The sequence below is a fragment of the Echiichthys vipera genome (genome assembly GCF_963691815.1).
Source record: "Echiichthys vipera genome assembly, chromosome: 5".
Lineage (NCBI taxonomy): Eukaryota > Metazoa > Chordata > Actinopteri > Perciformes > Trachinidae > Echiichthys > Echiichthys vipera.
The window spans coordinates 31756260-31773588 of record NC_139830.1 but is presented as its reverse complement, the minus strand read 5'-3'; the positions used below and the strand labels follow the sequence as shown (position 1 = coordinate 31773588).

General features: G+C 41.1%; 1 protein-coding gene across 1 annotated transcript; it reads left to right on the top strand.

Annotated features, from left to right (window-relative positions):
- Positions 1 to 228: 228 nt before the first annotated feature.
- Positions 229 to 17031, top strand: LOC310947179 (galectin-9-like). Its single transcript, XM_083913899.1, has 8 exons — positions 229 to 367; positions 5232 to 5320; positions 6252 to 6456; positions 6570 to 6689; positions 6848 to 7069; positions 9057 to 9145; positions 10561 to 10717; positions 16388 to 17031. Exons 1-8 carry the CDS (start codon positions 332 to 334, stop codon positions 16532 to 16534), a joined length of 1065 nt encoding a protein of 354 aa, XP_083770025.1. The 5' UTR covers positions 229 to 331; the 3' UTR covers positions 16535 to 17031.
- The last annotated feature ends 298 nt before the right edge of the window (positions 17032 to 17329 follow it).

Genomic DNA, 17329 nt, shown 5'->3' with positions numbered 1-17329 from the left:
TCATGCAATTACTCCGTTTGGCTTAGGCTGCTTTCGGACAACAGTCATTTATTTCGGTCCTTTACAGTTTTCCAAAAAGAGTGCACGCAATAATAAACCGATAGCCTAAACAAATAAATAAATGATAAGGCATTGCAAGGGAAAAGACTAATGAAAGTCTGTTAGTAGCGTTTCTCTTGGTGGCTCTGTCGTTATTTAAACACCGCCTCCTGCCTGCAAGGAAATCGAAACCTATCTGTGGAATAAAAGCGTAAAGCTAAAAGCTCCCATTTTGGCAGTCCGCAGCATACTTCCTGCAGCTCAGTAAACGAGCACAGTTCAACTTCGGACAATGGCTTTCCACCAGCAGACACCTTTCTATAACCCAGTAAGTGATTCCAACTTGTTTCTTTCCCTCAGAAACAACGCGATGCTGTGTGAAGGCTGCTGGGGCTTACCTCAGGTGGTCCCGTTACTCGGCTCGGGACGGTGCATCTCAGTCGGCCCGGATAACGACGTCCCCTTGCTCATCCGCATCTCCACTTACACTGTAACTACTGTATACAGCGAACACGACGGGACCTTTAACGCATCACCAAGACCTGCTCCTAAATTTGATCGAAAAATAATAAACTATAAATAAAAACTATTTCAACTCATAGTGCGTTCTCTATAGGCGTCATTTACCACTTTTTCAAATGGTTCGTCCCTACTCCACACCACTTTTCTAAAAATATAACTTGTTAGAAATGTTGTGAAAAGTTCTTTAAAGTTAGCTTAAACATGCTAAAGAAAAGGTGCTGCTTCGGAACCCCCCGGACCTGATAACGGATTCTAATGTTGGATGACTCTTTCAACAATGTTATGGGGAGACACAGCAGGTGGTGAAATAGTTTATCATCGCATAAGGTAGGGGCAATTCTATTCTTTGATGTGAAAAAAGTGTCCCCACCACTTTTCAAAACAAGGCGACGCCAATGTTAACATCCATTTGGTCATACTGCGGGTAGACGAGCAGTGTGCCGCAGTGTGTCTAAACAGAGGTCCGGGGGCTGCTGCCTGACCGGGCACATCAGTGAGCGTTCCTCCTGTCCTGAGGGAATGCTGTGTTCCGGGGCCGTGAGAGGTCGGAACTTTCGGTTCTCCAACTCGGAAAAGTGCACTGGAATACTTGTTGAAGTGGAACCTCCACCTCGCGAACTCGGGGGAGCTCAACCAACCCCGACCTCACCAAGATAAGTCGGAGAACAATTGCGGCGCCCGTGGAGACAGTTTGTGAGAGATAAAACGTCAAAGAATAGGCTATAAACGTTACTTCCCTGCATGTGGTGTTATATTAGACACTGACATTTTAACACAACTTGTTTTGAATATTCTGGCATGAAAACATGAGTTATAATCCTTCTAGCATATATATATATCTATATAGATCTCTCTCTCTCTCTCTCTCTCTCTCTCTCTCTCTCTCTCTCTCTCTCTCTCTATATATATATATATATATATATATATATATATATATATATATATTATAGGCTACGTTAGTTTGCAGACTCTTATAATTTACTATTACAGTATATATTTTCTATACACATTGATGTTTCATTTTGATGAAATAAAAATCTTAATCTCAAGTGTCACAGCAAAACTGAAGGCTCTTTGTAATATTGTACTCAGTTCCATTTCATATCCATGTGCAGAGCTTTTACATAAATGGCTCTAGCTGAATACCGCTCTAATGTCAACCAAAGTTATCCACTGCTGCACAATATGTTTATTAACGTATTGGATGGCAGGCTTTGGCGCTTTGAAGTTGATGTCCCAGTGCTTAGAAATGCAGCAGAAGGACACAGCTGCAGCAGCAAACCGGAACTAGCTGTGCTCTGTGAGCCCCAGAGTTATGACTCCACACACTTTCAGAAGTTCAGTAACCTTTCACCTGCGAATACCACTCACAAAGTGGCACTTCTGCAATGACTTTACAACAGGATTGAGCTTCTAGCATACAATGTGTAATCATTTCCTCAAAATGCAATAACACGTCATCTGAGGAATAAAACACCAGAAATGTAATCACATGTCCTGATACCATAATGACATTTTTACCCATAATGTAATATTAGGTTGAATCAATAGAATCTTTGTTAAAAGCTATAGCCTATATTTAAAAAAAACAAAAACAACAAAAAAGCCCCCCATGATGCGTTTTGAGGGGTGCAGAATGAAAGTATTGCTTTTCCATAAAAAATATATTTAGCTGAATTAATTAAAAAACATTTTTGACGGGTTTGACAATGACTTTCTGTCACGCTCTGTTTCCATGGTAGTAGCCAATAGCATTGGGCGTTGCTGGTTGCCAGGGTTGTCTGTTGTTAGGTGCAGCTACTGTAGGCTGGCACTGGGTGAAATGGAGTTTGCCAATCCTGCAGCTGCTTCGGAGCCCCTTCAGTGAAGGGGGGCGTTATTTGTCCCAGCAGCTGAGTGAGCGGAGACGGGCAAAACCAGAGTCAATGTAGGCCAAGCATTCACTCCATGGACTGAGAGAAAGCATGCTGCACGCCCAAATGGCTACGGTTCTCCTTGATCGCTAATATCACTTTCATCTTTACTTAGCTGGAACGGCTAACGCTAACTGTCGGTCAATATCCTCTAATCCTTGTTTTTATGGTGCTATTTTCCGGAGGGGATGGGTTCAAACAGACTCAAGGCTCGGGATAAGCCGGGATATTCTGCTTTCCTGGCTTACTTTAGCCATGATCCGGTTTCTTGAAAGCATACACACATAAGTTACAATGGAGATTTTTCTGTGCTGTTAGCCTGCTCCAGGCTTGATTCATCCTGCTGCTTTATCTGTTCACTGTGATAAAGCAGCAGTCTGTTCCTATATAAACGTATATATATAAGAGAGAGAGAGAGAGATTTTAAGGGTAAAGCGTTTACCTGTTTTATTTATAAAAATGAAAGTGACAAATATTTTTGAACATTTGCGCGTTCAGTCGGCACCCTTTTTTCCGTTGTTTCATAATAGCGGCCAACTTTCCTTTTAACTAACGACATGCTTCACTTCCTCATAAGTTTTAGTTCTTGCTATTTGGACAAAGAGAAGAACGCTGCATCAGTGAATCTGTGAATGCGCACTCAACAGAGTTACTTACACCTGGCTTGACATACACTCCGCTTCTCATCCAGGTTTGGTGTACGTGCAACCGATTAAGCCAGGATTATCAGACCAGACTAGCTCAAGGCTCTTTCATTCATGTCTTAGTTCTGCCTTCGTGCAACAGCCCCCTGGGCATTCGAGGCTATAGCCCCGGACCTCTGTGCCGTCTAATAAAATAAAAAAACATAATGATGATGAAATTACCTAAGTAAAGTAGACTTTTATGTGGTTGGATTACCAGCCACATTGTAGCAGTGAAAAACGCAAAATTCTTAACTTAAAGCAGTCTGACTTGATAACTTCAAAATCAAACTTAAAGCAGACTGACTTGATAACTTCAAAATCAAACTTAAAGCAGACTGACTTGATAACTTCAGGATCAAACCTAAAGTAGACTGACTTGATAACTTCAGGATCAAACTTAAAGCAGACTGACTTGATAACTTCAAAATCAAACTTAAAGCAGACTGACTTGATAACTTCAAAATCAAACTTAAAGCAGACTGACTTGATAACTTCAGAATCAAACTTAAAGCAGACTGACTTGATAACTTCAGAATCAAACTTAAAGCAGACTGACTTGATAACTTCAAAATCAAACCTAAAGCAGACTGACTTGATAACTTCAGAATCAAACTTAAAGCAGACTGACTTGATAACTTCAGAATCAAACTTAAAGAGGAACGACTTGCCGGTGTTTCGGTTTAACAGTAACCCAACTAAAGACTTTCAGCTGAGTGCCTCTGCGGTTGCCATAGTGACTGCACATGATGAAAACAGGATTATGTTTTAAGAGAGATACTAATAGACTGTATTAAAAGGAGATAGTCTGAGATATGTTTTACTACACCAAGGAGACAGGTATGTGGCTGGTGGAGCACCGGGTCACTCATTAAACTTCTGGGCTACAGCCCCCAATGTTTTCACTAGCTAGTGACATGCCTGGCAAATACGACCTTGAGACACTAGATGGCGGTGTAATATTCGACCTTTAACTTTTAGTTGGGTCTTTTTTTTTTCAAAACTGAAAAGGACACAAGTGGTGTTTCCATACAGGCTATAGGCCTAGTCTGCCAGGGGATAATACTTTTCCTGATACTAACTATAACTGATTTAATGAGCCATTCGCAGTTTCACTGTATCGGCCGTGTGCTTCTCTCCTCTCTGTTTGTATCATTCATGTCTCATTAATGCATGTTACTAATTCAACCTCTTCCCTGGAGTTGTTTGGGCTTTGTCGTCTCGCAGGTCTCTGCTGATTGTGGTGGTGCCTGCTGCCGTGGTCCTGCATGACGTTTCCTGCTGCTATTATAATCTATCACCTTAGCTGTGCTTGTTTCTACTATTCGACTATATTAACTGGCATAACATATAAGTCATATTCACATTACTATAGATATTATTATAGTTACTGGAAGTGTGTCTGTCTCTGTCTTTGTCTCTCTCTGTCCATCTGTCCGTCTTTTCTCTCTTTCTCTCTCCTTTTCTTCCTCCCCAACCGGTGCAGACAGATGTCCGTCCTCCATAGAGCAGGTCTGTCTGACGTTCCTGCCTGTTAAAGCGAAGGTTTTCGTTGCCACCGTACTCTACAGGGGAATTGTTGGGTCTATGTAAATCATGAATAAGTCATAGAGTGTGGTCTTTACCTACTCTGTACAGTGTCCTGAGATAACTTGTTATGATTTGGCACTATAAATAAAAATGATTTGAATTGAATACCCTGTATAAGGCCAGTCTCCCTTGGTGAAATGCCTGTAATTTTAATGTGAGTCGTCCCTAGCCCGTATTAAATGGCTGCCGCCTTGGAGCGCTGCAGCTTTGAGCCCTTCTGCAGTTCTGCGGCCCTGGTACATATATATATATATATATATATATATATATATATATATATACACATATATTTATACAGTATATATATATATTTTTTTTTTCAACAAGGAGCGGTGCACCTCCTCTACTGGATGCATGTAGGGGAAACACTGCCTGATGTCACAAAGCTCACATGTGCCTCAAAGGGCTTTATACAAGAAATAACCAGTCTAAAAGCAGTTAGAATGAATCACTGCTATTTACGTGTGAGTCCCTTGTTTTGCAGAGAATTCCCTTCACTGGATCAATCCAAGGTGGTCTGCAGGAGGGGAAGTCCATAAGCATCAGTGGACGAGTCCTGCCTGGAGCCGATAGGTCAGGCTGCTCTTTTCATCATTTGATCTCTGTTAATCCGAACATTGGGTGGAAGGATGGACAGGATGTTATTTAAAAAACATGCTAGTACAGCAGTGGTATAGCCACAGCTATATTTCAGAATAAATCAAGTACTGATAATTTGTTGTTCCAGTGTATATCACATATATTTAGATTGTGTCTTTTGTTTCACAGTTGTTAAAATACTGCCCTTATGCTTAGGTTATTGAAGTGTATCTTTACCCTCAGGTCTGAGCCTAACTCCACCCACTGCATCATTCTGAAAAATGCAACAAAGTGTGCAAAGGGCTTAGAGGGGGCAAAAAGAGGGCGAGGGGGGCTGCCCACCACAGACTCATGGATAACAGTTAACATTTTTAAATTTGATGACATAGAGACGTCCCAACCGGTCGAATCTACCGCAGCATTTGATTTGCAAAGTTAGGGCTGATTTAAAACAGTAGGGGGCGTGTTGAGCCATTTTCAACCCATGAAATGCACCAGCATCGATGTGTTTCACCAAAGTGCAATCATATAATTTAGTTTAAAGCTCAAAAAACACGTTCATGTGGGCAGCTACCTTTTTAATCCTTATATTTCATTCTGATTTTGTTTTAGGCTTTAGGTGTTTTAGGTGATTTAACATTAGGAAACATTATGCATCATCAAATCCAATCATAATGGATGGATGTTTAAGCATATTAAAAGGTACTCTGTTCGGGTGATGTTAAAATATCAGGAATCCAATCACCAAATCATTGCTCCATAGTGCCATTAGTGGTCAAAAACTCAGAAAATAGGGTACTTCAAGACCGCTTGGTTCATTGGTGTGGTAGCTCGCAACGCAAATGAATTTTGGCCATTTATACACAAAGCTAAATAATTACAGTTTATTGTAGATCATTAAATGATAACTTCTGTTTTACTCCAGGTTCCATGTGAATTTACAGTGTGGTTCCAGGACCAATGCGGACATCGCTCTCCACATTAACCCACGATATGACAACCACCCTGGTTATGTTGTTACCAACACCTTACAGCATGGCAGCTGGGGCACTGAAGAGAGGAAGCATTCTCCCTTCCCTTCTGGCTCCCCCTTCAGCCTTAGCATCACGGTCTCCCGGGATTCCTACCAGGTCTGCAGGGCCAGTTTCCATTTTATTTTATTTTTTTACAGATGCATAGATTCATGAAAAATAATCTGTACCTAGAAATGGTAGACAAATAAAATTCCACATTTTCTCTCCAGCTGAATGTCAATGGCAGTCACTTTATGGAGTACAGACACCGTGCCCCGTTTCACCAGGTGGACACCATCTCAGTAGCTGGGAAAGTAGAAATTTCTTCTATTGCCTTCCAGAACTCTATGGTGAGGATTCTGCTAGAATTAAGTATGGCATTAATTGTGTTTCATGTACTTTATGTGAACAGTATTACAGAAGGATGAATGAGATTCAAGTGGTTTCCTTTTGTGTTTAGTTTCCTGGACAGATGGCATTTCCTGCTCAGCCTTTGTTTGCTTCACAGGTAGCCTATCCCACCCAGGCTGCCTTCCCTGCTTTTCCGGGGTTTCCATCTCAGCCTGGATTTCCACCTCAGCCTGGGTTTCCATCTCAGCCTGGATTTCCACCTCAGCCTGGGTTTCCACCTCAGCCTGGGTTCCCTTCGCAGCCTGGGTTCCCCTCGCAGCCTGGGTTCCCCTCGCAGCCTGAGTTTCCCTCGCAGCCAGGATTTCCTCCTGCAGTGCCTGTGAGTATAAGGCATGGTGGAGTTACAGTTAGAGAACATTTTAAACAGCTGCTCTGATTAGTCACACAAATTGCAAGAAAAACAAACACATTTTGCACTTAATACTAGTGCTATCTTGCCATGTAGATAGGTTTGGCTCCATCTCAATACAATGTGAATGGAATTGATTTATGTGGATTTACGAGACCCCAGAGTTGACGTATCACTCTGAATGGGTTTCGACAGTGGCATGCCGTTCTTTGTCAAAGTGAGAAATACAAAATAGTCGCAGTTTGACTTAAGGTGGCCCGTATGATTCACAACGTCAATTTAAGTAACATGAAAGAAAACACTCCCCCTTAAAAAGTTCTGAGCGCTGTAAAAGTGTGTGTTGACAGATAGGCTGTCACCCCGGTCGCAGTACGGTGTGTGTGTGTGTGTGTGTGTGTGTGTGTGTGTGTGTGTGTGTGTGTGTGTGTGTGTGTGTGTGTGTGTGTGTGTGTGTGTGTGTGTGTGTGTGTGTGTGTGTGTGTGTGTGTATGTGAAAATGGGAGAGAGAGAGAGGGAGCATGTAACAAAGGACCACAAGTCAGAATCCAACACTCATTTTAACAAGCCTGTGCAAAGATTTGCGTGCACAGATAATTTTCTACGCTTCGTTCTACTACACTACTGGATAAAAGTGTCTACTTCGGCGTTTTGCTGTGGTGTCTGTACTACCACATGTCACATCCTACTTATAGTTACATCCAATTAGCAACCGGGCTTCTCTTAGGGGAAAAAACGTTCCTGCTCTCCCACAGGGGGAAAAAAAATGAGGGGTGTTTCGGCGAGATAGACCAGCCTCATTCCAGGTACTCACCCCTAATGGAAACGCACCTACTGAGTCAGAGTTTGAGAGTTACATGTCAGTATACAATCACAACAGCAGATGGCGCCAAAAATCTCTAAAACAAGTTCCTTTCATGACAAGCCGTCAATCACAACACAGTTTACAGTGATACCGTTTACAGAGACAATTAGCTTACCATGACAGGAGCCTTAAACCTGGAGAGACACAGTGATCGTCCTGAAGATAGTCGGAGTTATGATGAGTTTGACCCTGCTGCGTTAACCACCATTTTATTAAAACAATATCTGTCCTTGCGACGTTGCGGCCCTAAACGTCACTGCTTATCCCCTCCATATCATCTGGCCCTTGCACAGTAACACCATCATGTAGGTCAGACAACTTTTCTGGGATGGTAAGGCGAAGAGTTGGTTCCAAAAATCGAAGGTGTTTGTGTAAAAGCAAGAGATGCGCACAAAAAAACTTGAGTGCCATTGTTTACCAATCAAGTTAATTTGAAATGAGGACTACTGGAGGAATCGATTACTCATGCGCATCCCTAGTATGAACCTGAAAGAGTATAATAGGTCCCTTTTAACGCTCCCTCCAAAGAAGGATTCCTGACAAGGCAGCCAAACTAGGCAGCCTGTTACATCAAGATTAAACTTGCATTCCACATCAGCAGCATGTGTCATCAGTGGTTTGAAGTAGACATAATTTTAGTAGTATTGACCCCCACTGGTAAACTAGAAGTTACAGAGAATGATTAAGGTCCAAGGAAGACGGACAGAAGATAGTTGAATGAATGGTTACGAGTGAAAACAGGAAGAGTAAGGCAGGTTCACAGAACACTACATAGAGCGTGACACTCTCTTTTCTGTAACACACACATCACAGATTACAAAAAGCAATCCTGCTGCACTGTTCTCTACATTAAAACTTGGAAGCATAGTGCCTTTTTGGCCATACCCTTTTCAGTGATCACAGCAGGTGTATTTCATTAACTATTTCAATGGCATATCATATCACTGACTGGAGTGATAGCAAATCAGCTTGCAGTTTTCTCATCTTTGATCTATAGATTAACAGTACTCTTCATAAATGTAACTAGATTAAAGCAAGAATGGATTGGTGAATTGAGTGTATTTGTATTAAGTGTTCCATTATGTCTCTGTACAGGCTGTTCCATACAAGAGCATCATCAGCGGTGGATTTAAACCTGGCCGGATCATCACTATCCAGGGGACTGTTCATCCCAATGCCACAAGGTCTGACTTGATATCAAACAACATAACACTACACATCCAGACTGAGGACTGTGTACGCAGAGTACTTGAGAATACAATTCAACCCATAAAAAAACAGAATACAATGCAAACTATAAATACACACAGATTGCCATTAATTACAGTTTTAAACTATACATTGACCCCCAAGCCATAACTTTACCCATTGGTCAAAGATGTGCAGTCATGTCTGCCACTTCTCTACGTCTCCAACAAACCATTATCTACCATAATTCTACAATATTAATCCTCACACTCTGCATGACATATCCTAAAAGTTGAAGCAGTTAGTTAAAAATCATGGATAATGGCTAACAGTTGAATTAGTTATCTAAAAGGTTTTCCAAGAGCACCTTGGTGCCGCCCAAAAGTCCTTCTTTATGACTTCTCCGAACTTCTCCCACACAACAACCCTTCATACAGGGACTAAGGTTGTCACGATACTAGAATTTCAAGGTTGGTTCTGATACCCAGGAAAATACTCTATATCACTTTCGATACCACGGGGAGAAAATTACAAAAAATGAAGGTAGAATTTTTTAAATAAAAACAATATAAACAACATCAATAACAACACTTTAAAAAGTTGTCTGATGTCGCAGATGCCCCACAAAAGTGGACCAGTGTACATATAGACAAGACTAATCAAAGACAAGACACAGCTAGGGAGGGCCATGAACACAGGTGGAACACGTAAGGGCGGGGCAGACAATCATACATAGAAAGAGAACAAAACCGGGCACAAGAGGAGATAACTTAAAAATTAAACAGGAAACCAACTCATAATATTATAAAACAGGATCAAACAGGAATACGACAACATGAACTAGGACCATTTGTACAGTTGTATACAATGTTGCAAATTGATGATCAAGTATTGTCTGGATTAGCCAAAAGCAGATAATCCAGTTTGGTTATTTTATCTATAAACCATTTCTCAATAGATTTTCCAAGTATTACTAGATATTGCAATAGAAAACTATCAGTGCCTCAAGGTTCATCACAGCTCATCAGGCTCTTAGGGCGCACTCACACTGTCCATCCGTACCGTGCCCCGGGCTTTAGGGTACTTGCCCCCCTCCCTCTCCCCCCGCTGGCCAGGCCCGTTTGTACTCACACTACCTGGGCCTCGCGCAAATGCTTCTTGCTGCCTATACGTCATCACGCCGTAACACGTCACACGCATTGATTGACATCATTGCGATGCGTCTCTTTGTTTACAAATCTTTCCGTAGACCTCAGAGTTTTTGTGCGTCTTGTCGACTGTTTTTGAATAATTTCATCCGACCAAATCTGCAGTAAACACATCTCCGCATCACACCAACGTAAACCTTTTGCCACCATTGTTTTAAATGTCTTAAATATCATTCATGCAGTGTTTCTGTGTTTCCTCTCAGGTTTGCTGTGAATCTTAGCCATCACTCTGGCATCGCTCTGCATTACAACCCACGTTTCAACGACAGCGCTGTGGTTCGAAACACCAAGCAGGGGGAGCAGTGGGGTGCTGAGGAGCGCGGAGGTGGGATGCCCTTCCTCCGTGGAAAGCCTTTCACGGTACCAATGCAAACACTTTATACACTGATTTCACATAATGTGCCCACATTTTGTGCATGCAGATTCAGAGAACAGCTTGCCCATCATTGTATAGCACTTGAGCTGAGTGCATAAGTAAACTAGCTCTCAAAACAGCATTGTGCAGGAATACAATTTGTTCCTTCACTGTGATGGACACCATTTAGTATAGTTCTGAATTCTACGTCTAAGTCTTTTTGAGAGTTCACAATGCAGAGCATAAGGTCACTCATGAATATGCAGACATCATCTGAATGATTTACAAAAACTTTCCCATTCAAAACTTGCCTAAAAATATTGCGAAAAATGTCAATGTGTTGAAGTCACAGCAGGTCCAGTCCAGTTTGAAGCGAGGGAAATTATACCCTTAATAAAAAGGGCTTATGTGTACAGGACAAATACTGTGTATATAAACTGGAGATCAAAATTAGAGAACATATTATTAATACTTGATTTATTCTAAAATGTTATTTTGTATTGTTAAGAATTTGATAGAATTGCTGTACTAGCATGTTTTTTTAAATAACCAAGGCACTTCAACAGAAACCTTTATTTAGTGAAAAAAACAGTGAACAAAATTAAAGAACAGTAACCACTGTGTCAGAAGAGGAGATTTCAACAATGTTTCAGGGATTAATATTAACGATGTCCCGTCGTCCCCGGGACGTAATTATTTGTCATCGGGAGGATAAATGTTCACTCTTGGGTCGACCTCAGGACGAAGACAGTTTTGTGGGCACTGACTTCATTTTTCTCAACACTGTCTGCTCTCGCACTGATTGCCGCTCGAGCTGAGATGAGGATACTTTGCTGTCACCATACTGTATTACTCTCTGCTGTCACTGTGCTGCAGTGGCTGAAGCCAAAAGAGGGGCCGTCTGAGTGCAACCAGCCCCAGCACAGAGCCCAACCCCCCACAGAGACCCAAAGAGCCTGAGGTAACGTTAGGCCAGTAACGTTAGAAGCACCACTGGCACTTTCGTCCTTCTCTGCTACGATAACGATGCATGTGAGACTCAGAAAGCTTTTAGTGGCTATTAGGGGTGAACGTTTTTTTTTTTTTAAACTGTCCCATTCGGTACGCTTGTCACGGTTCGGTACACGTGTGTACTGTTCGGTTTATGAGGTGCAACGTAGCGTAAGCCTTCATGACCACTGTCCTTTCTCGTATCTCAGTGCTACTGTCTCAGCGCTACCGTCTCAGTGCTACTTTCTCAGCGCTACCGTCTCAGTGCTACCGTCTCAGTGCTACCGTCTCAGCGCGTCAAACCCTGGTGCGAGACTTGCTCCATGTGCTCCCTGTAGGCGTGCGGCCACAACGCTCCCGCTACGCTCTTCTTCGTGGGTTTCTGAATCCTCTTGGCAACAGCTCACCAAGCTCCGCTCTCTTGTTGTTCTCAATCGTTTTTGTCTGGTTAAATCCGTGGTTAAATCACCACATCAATGTCTCTTTCTACTCTGAAAAAAAGTTGACACAGAAAACCACCAGTACACCAGAGAACGGACAGAGAAGTTTTAGTTTCTGTCTCTGTGAAGCCTGAGTTTACTCTGCAGCCATATCTGCGTGTATAGAGGAGAAGTTGATAAAAATCATGGTACTCTGCATTCATGTTACGTTCATTTGTGTCAGTCCAGTTTCTGATGAATAAACTAATGTTTCATATGTACTTGTAAGCCTGGTAAAGTAACTAGTAACTGAAGTAATTAGATAAATAATATAAAAATAATAATAAATAATCCCGGTCCCCAAGAAACCAGCAATCATAGGACTAAATGACTACAGGCCTGTGGCCCTCACATCTGTGGTCATGAAGTCCTTTGAGAGACTGGTGTTGAGCCACTTGAAGGACATCACAGGACCCCTGCTGGACCCCCTGCAGTTTGCATATCGGGCAAACAGGTCAGCGGATGATGCAGTCAACATGGGACTGCACCACATCCTGCAACACCTTGACACCCCGGGGGCTTATGCAAGGATCCTGTTTGTGGACTTTAGCTCGGCTTTCAACACAATCATCCCGGACATCCTCCACTACAAACTCTCCCAGCTCACCGTCCCAGCCTCCACCTGTCAGTGGATTACTAACTTTTTGACTGACAGGAGACAGCAGGTGAGGCTGGGGCGGATCACATCCAGCACCCGGACCATCAGCACAGGCGCTCCCCAGGGGTGTGTGCTCTCTCCACTGCTCTTCTCCCTTTATACAAATGACTGCACCTCGAGTGACCCATCTGTCAAACTCCTGAAGTTTGCAGACGACACAACCGTCATCGGTCTCATCCGGGACGGTGACGAGTCTGCTTACAGACGGGAGGTGGGACAGCTGGCCCTCTGGTGCGGTCAGAACCATCTGGAGCTAAACACGCTCAAAACTGTGAAGATGACAGTGGACTTCAGGAGCCGCCCCCCCACACTGCCCCCCATCACCATCCTCAACAACACCGTGTCTGCTGTGGAAACCTTCAGGTTCCTGGGATCCATCCTCTCCCAGGACCTGAAGTGGAGCCACAACGTGGACTCCATAATCAAAAAGGCCCAGCAGAGGATGTACTTCCTGCGTCAGCTGAGGAAGTTCAACCTGCCCCAAGAACTGCTGATCCAGTTCTACACGGCAGTAGTTCAGTCTGTTCTCTGCACCTCCATCATTGTTTGGTTTGGATCGGCCAATCAGGACTGCAGAGAGAATCATTGGTGTCAAACTGCCCACTATCCAGGACCTGCACTCATCCAGAGTCAGGAAAAGGGCATTTCACATCTCTGCAGACACTTCACACCCTGCACATCACCTCTTTGAACTTCTCCCCTCTGGCAGGCGTTACAGAACTCTGTACACAAAAACAGCCAGACATAAAAACAGTTTCTACCCCCAGGCCGTCACACTGCTGAACAATTGACCCCACCCGACACATCACACACACATGCCAAAGACAAATACACCTTATGCACCTTATGTATATCATTGTAAAATAATATAACAAAGATATTTAGAACAGCCTGGTCACTTTACTTTACACACTTATTTTATCTTTCTATTTTAAATTTCTCATATTTACTTGTTAACCTATTTTTAATATTACCTCTATTTTTTATCTTAAATTATTGTTCTGTGTTGTTCTGTTATTGTTCTGTTATTGTTATGTAAATGTTATTGTTATTGTTATGTTTAGGTTTGTCCTGTTAAATGTTTGGAAACTGAGAGCAAAGCATAAGCCGGAGTCAAATTCTCTGTACTTACATACTTAGCAATAAACCTGATTCTGATTCTGATTCTGATTCTGATAAATGTAGAGCAGTAAAAAGTAGAATATTAACAGGTTTGTTCATTTAACAAGGATTGTTTTTGACAAGCTTGTTGCACTTTGAGGTCATGACTAATATTTACATTGATAAAATAAAGACAATATATGTACTCCTATGTCACTGCATTGTTTTACAATATCCATTAATGCGATGCTCATGTTTTTACGGCCCCTGATGTAGCCTTTATTCAGTCAGTTCAGTGATTGCTGTTTGTGCATATTTTAGTGAAAGAAAACCTATTTTCTTTATTTTTTTCTAAGATTTGATAATGTAAAAGTGTTTATATTCTTACCTAGAAGGCAAACAATTGTTTACCTTTTTGCCAAATAGATAAATAAACGCGTAAATGCAGCAATGTCTCTCCTACTGTTTCAAAATCTCACTTCACTATAATTTAAGATTATTAATCCCTAAACAAGCTGCCTCAATTTTTCAGTTTTTGCATGATTGCATGTCATGTCCTTAAGAATATCTGATTATGAATAATCTAATTATTAGGCTATAGATATGATACATGGTATTTTTAGAATCTAAAAGAAATAGAAATAAAAACGAACCAAACTGAAAAACCGTGACCCCAAAACCGTGATATGAACCGAACAGGGGATTTCCTGAATCGTTCCACCCCTAGTGGCTAACAATAGCAGTTTAAGCTAGGAAGCTAGGAAAGTGTGGGAATTGTAATTTGAAATAATTACTGATACCTCCCACACATTCAATCATGTCTACGCACCCCCTGATATTATTATGTTTACATATTCCATCACTTTTATCTTATTGTCTATACACTAGTAGTAACTGGTGAGGAGATTAGCAGCGTCTGCTAGCTAGCTAACATTAGCAGTTGTACACTATTATACTGTTAAAACAAGGTAATAACACACCAAACTGTATACTCACCACACCCAGATGGTTGGTTATTATACTCGACTTTTCTGGTTATGGTGGTAAAAGCAAATTATCCACAAGTTATCCACCATCAACACAACAGGTAGACTGTCAAAGTTTACGTTAGCAGGGTTATTACCAATTGCTTTTAATGGTAGGGTGACCAAACGTCCCCAGTTTCCGGGGACAGTCTCCGTTTTCAGTTACCTGTCATTGTGACTGGAAGATCTGAAGATGTAGTATAGGAAAAATGAAAACACGTAAATGTTGACCAAACAACACGTATAGTTGCGCACCCTACTACTCACAGGCCAAAGCCAAAGTGGTTTGACATCTCCAGGTCAGAAGATATATATATTTATATATAAGGAATCATAATAGATTTAAGTTTTGTAAAAAATCATAAAAAATATATTATTCATAAACAAGCTTTGTGATGCATGAGGAATATTAGTCTTTAAGTTCCACAAGTGGTTTGACATAATCCAATGAAATGATTTAAATGCATAATATTTTTTTATTCTGAATATCAAATGAATGTTGAATACCAAACTGACTTTATACTGGTCATGTTTAGGAGATTTTTACGCCTCTGAACCAAAAAGGTCCCTGAATTTTGTCTCAGAAATCTGGTCACCTTATTTCATGGCAGTCTGTTAGCTTCAGAGATAGCCAGCTCTAAAACTATGTGTATTATCATTATTTCGGTTTATAAAACACCTGATACTTGCTGGTACAATGTTTTCATGACGAATAAACTCGTAGTCATGTAGCCCACAGTAAAAAAACACGTAGACCACAGTTCTGTTATAAATAATAAATAAAATAGCTTTTATTGCCATTTTATTGCCGACAACGAAATTGTGCAACTCCTTTTGGTGCATGAAACAAACAAACAATTAAAGAACAATTAAAAACAATATAAAAGAGGTACAGGATAAACAAATGTAGTCTGGAAAAAAAAATATTATTTTATCAACATAATGTATTGTGTTTTTATTATATTATAACTCCAAATGTAAAAAAGATTTTGGGGGAAAGTTTGCGACGATTCAGGGCCGTTCAAAATGTTGTTCGGGATGTGGTGAAAAAAGTTAGTTTTAACCCCTGAATGTTTTCTTGGGGCTATAGGATTCAAAAATGAACAGGAAGTGTAGAGGCCAACATAATGTTTCCCATCAGACACAAATAAACTGAACTCTAGCAGTGTTATATCATGGTTTGGGGGATGTTTTCTGCAGCCGGAGTTGGGCCTCTGGTACAATTATTAATAATTTGTTCTCTAATTTTGATCTCCAGCATTATTTGACAGATATCCCTATATTTTATCATGTCTTTTCCATCAATATTCCGAGTTTCAGTTGGAGGGAAAACTGCCTTTTGTGGTTCACTGCTTGCCAGACTCGAGGGAGACATGCCTAACGCCCATGCTTAAAGTATTAACCATTTTTTTCTTCTTACAGTTGACTATCTGTTGTGAGAATCAGTCCTTCAGGATTGTTGCCAATGGGATGCAGAAACACACCTACAGGCATCGTTTCAGTCCTCTCCAACACATTAACACGCTGGAGATAGATGGTGACATCAGTCTGACCTCTGTGGTGGTGTAGAGATCCAGGACCTGTGGCTGGTCTTAATATACAACATGGCTTCCTTGCTAACAACCACTGCATTTATGAATGAATCCATTCTAATTGAATACTTTGGATATTTACCGGATATTTTATATTTACCTACTGTACAATTATACTGCAGATAATCATTCTGATTTTTGTATTATTATATACAATACTTGTCCTGACATTGGTTCGTAAAGAAAAAAAATCCACCGATTACATCAGGTCTAGTCACTTCATCAACTAAGTTCATTTTTGGATGAATTCAGTAATCTGGGGTTTCTCCATAGAATTCTGAGTAATGTAAGCAAATAGTCACTGAGGTGCATGGAGACAAGACAAGCTGACAATCCATAATAACAACGGTGGATTACTCAACAGTTCCATTTATATTTGAAAAGTAAAAGAGTATGTAAAAAATAAATACTATTGTGTAATACAGTTGCCCCTCAATTGTGTAATCATTAATGCTTGTGAAACATTGAAATTAAAATAAATAGTGTGGCAGCATGTGTTATGGTGTGATTAATAATTTCCTGCTGGAACTTGATTTAATAACAGCCAAGAAAAAGAACAATTAAACTACAGTGGGGTCTGGCACTGGGCCTTCGACGTCTCAGTCATACATTTTTTTTACATAGACTTTATAAAAAAGGGACGTAGCCCTCAACTTGATCCAATCGTCCCAAGGCTAGTACAAAGACGCTAAATCACCAATCAAAGATGGCGGTGCTTTGGGGGTATGACACATGCTCAGTAAAATCTGGTCTGCAATTGCCATGATGCACA

Bases quoted from the DNA above. Each gene is read 5' to 3' on its own strand.
- LOC310947179 (XM_083913899.1), top strand. From the start codon at position 332: ATGGCTTTCCACCAGCAGACACCTTTCTATAACCCA. The intron at 368-5,231 runs GTAAGTGATTCC...CTTGTTTTGCAG, and splicing joins AGACACCTTTCTATAACCCA to AGAATTCCCTTCACTGGATC. The intron at 10,718-16,387 runs GTACCAATGCAA...TTCTTCTTACAG, and splicing joins TCCGTGGAAAGCCTTTCACG to TTGACTATCTGTTGTGAGAA.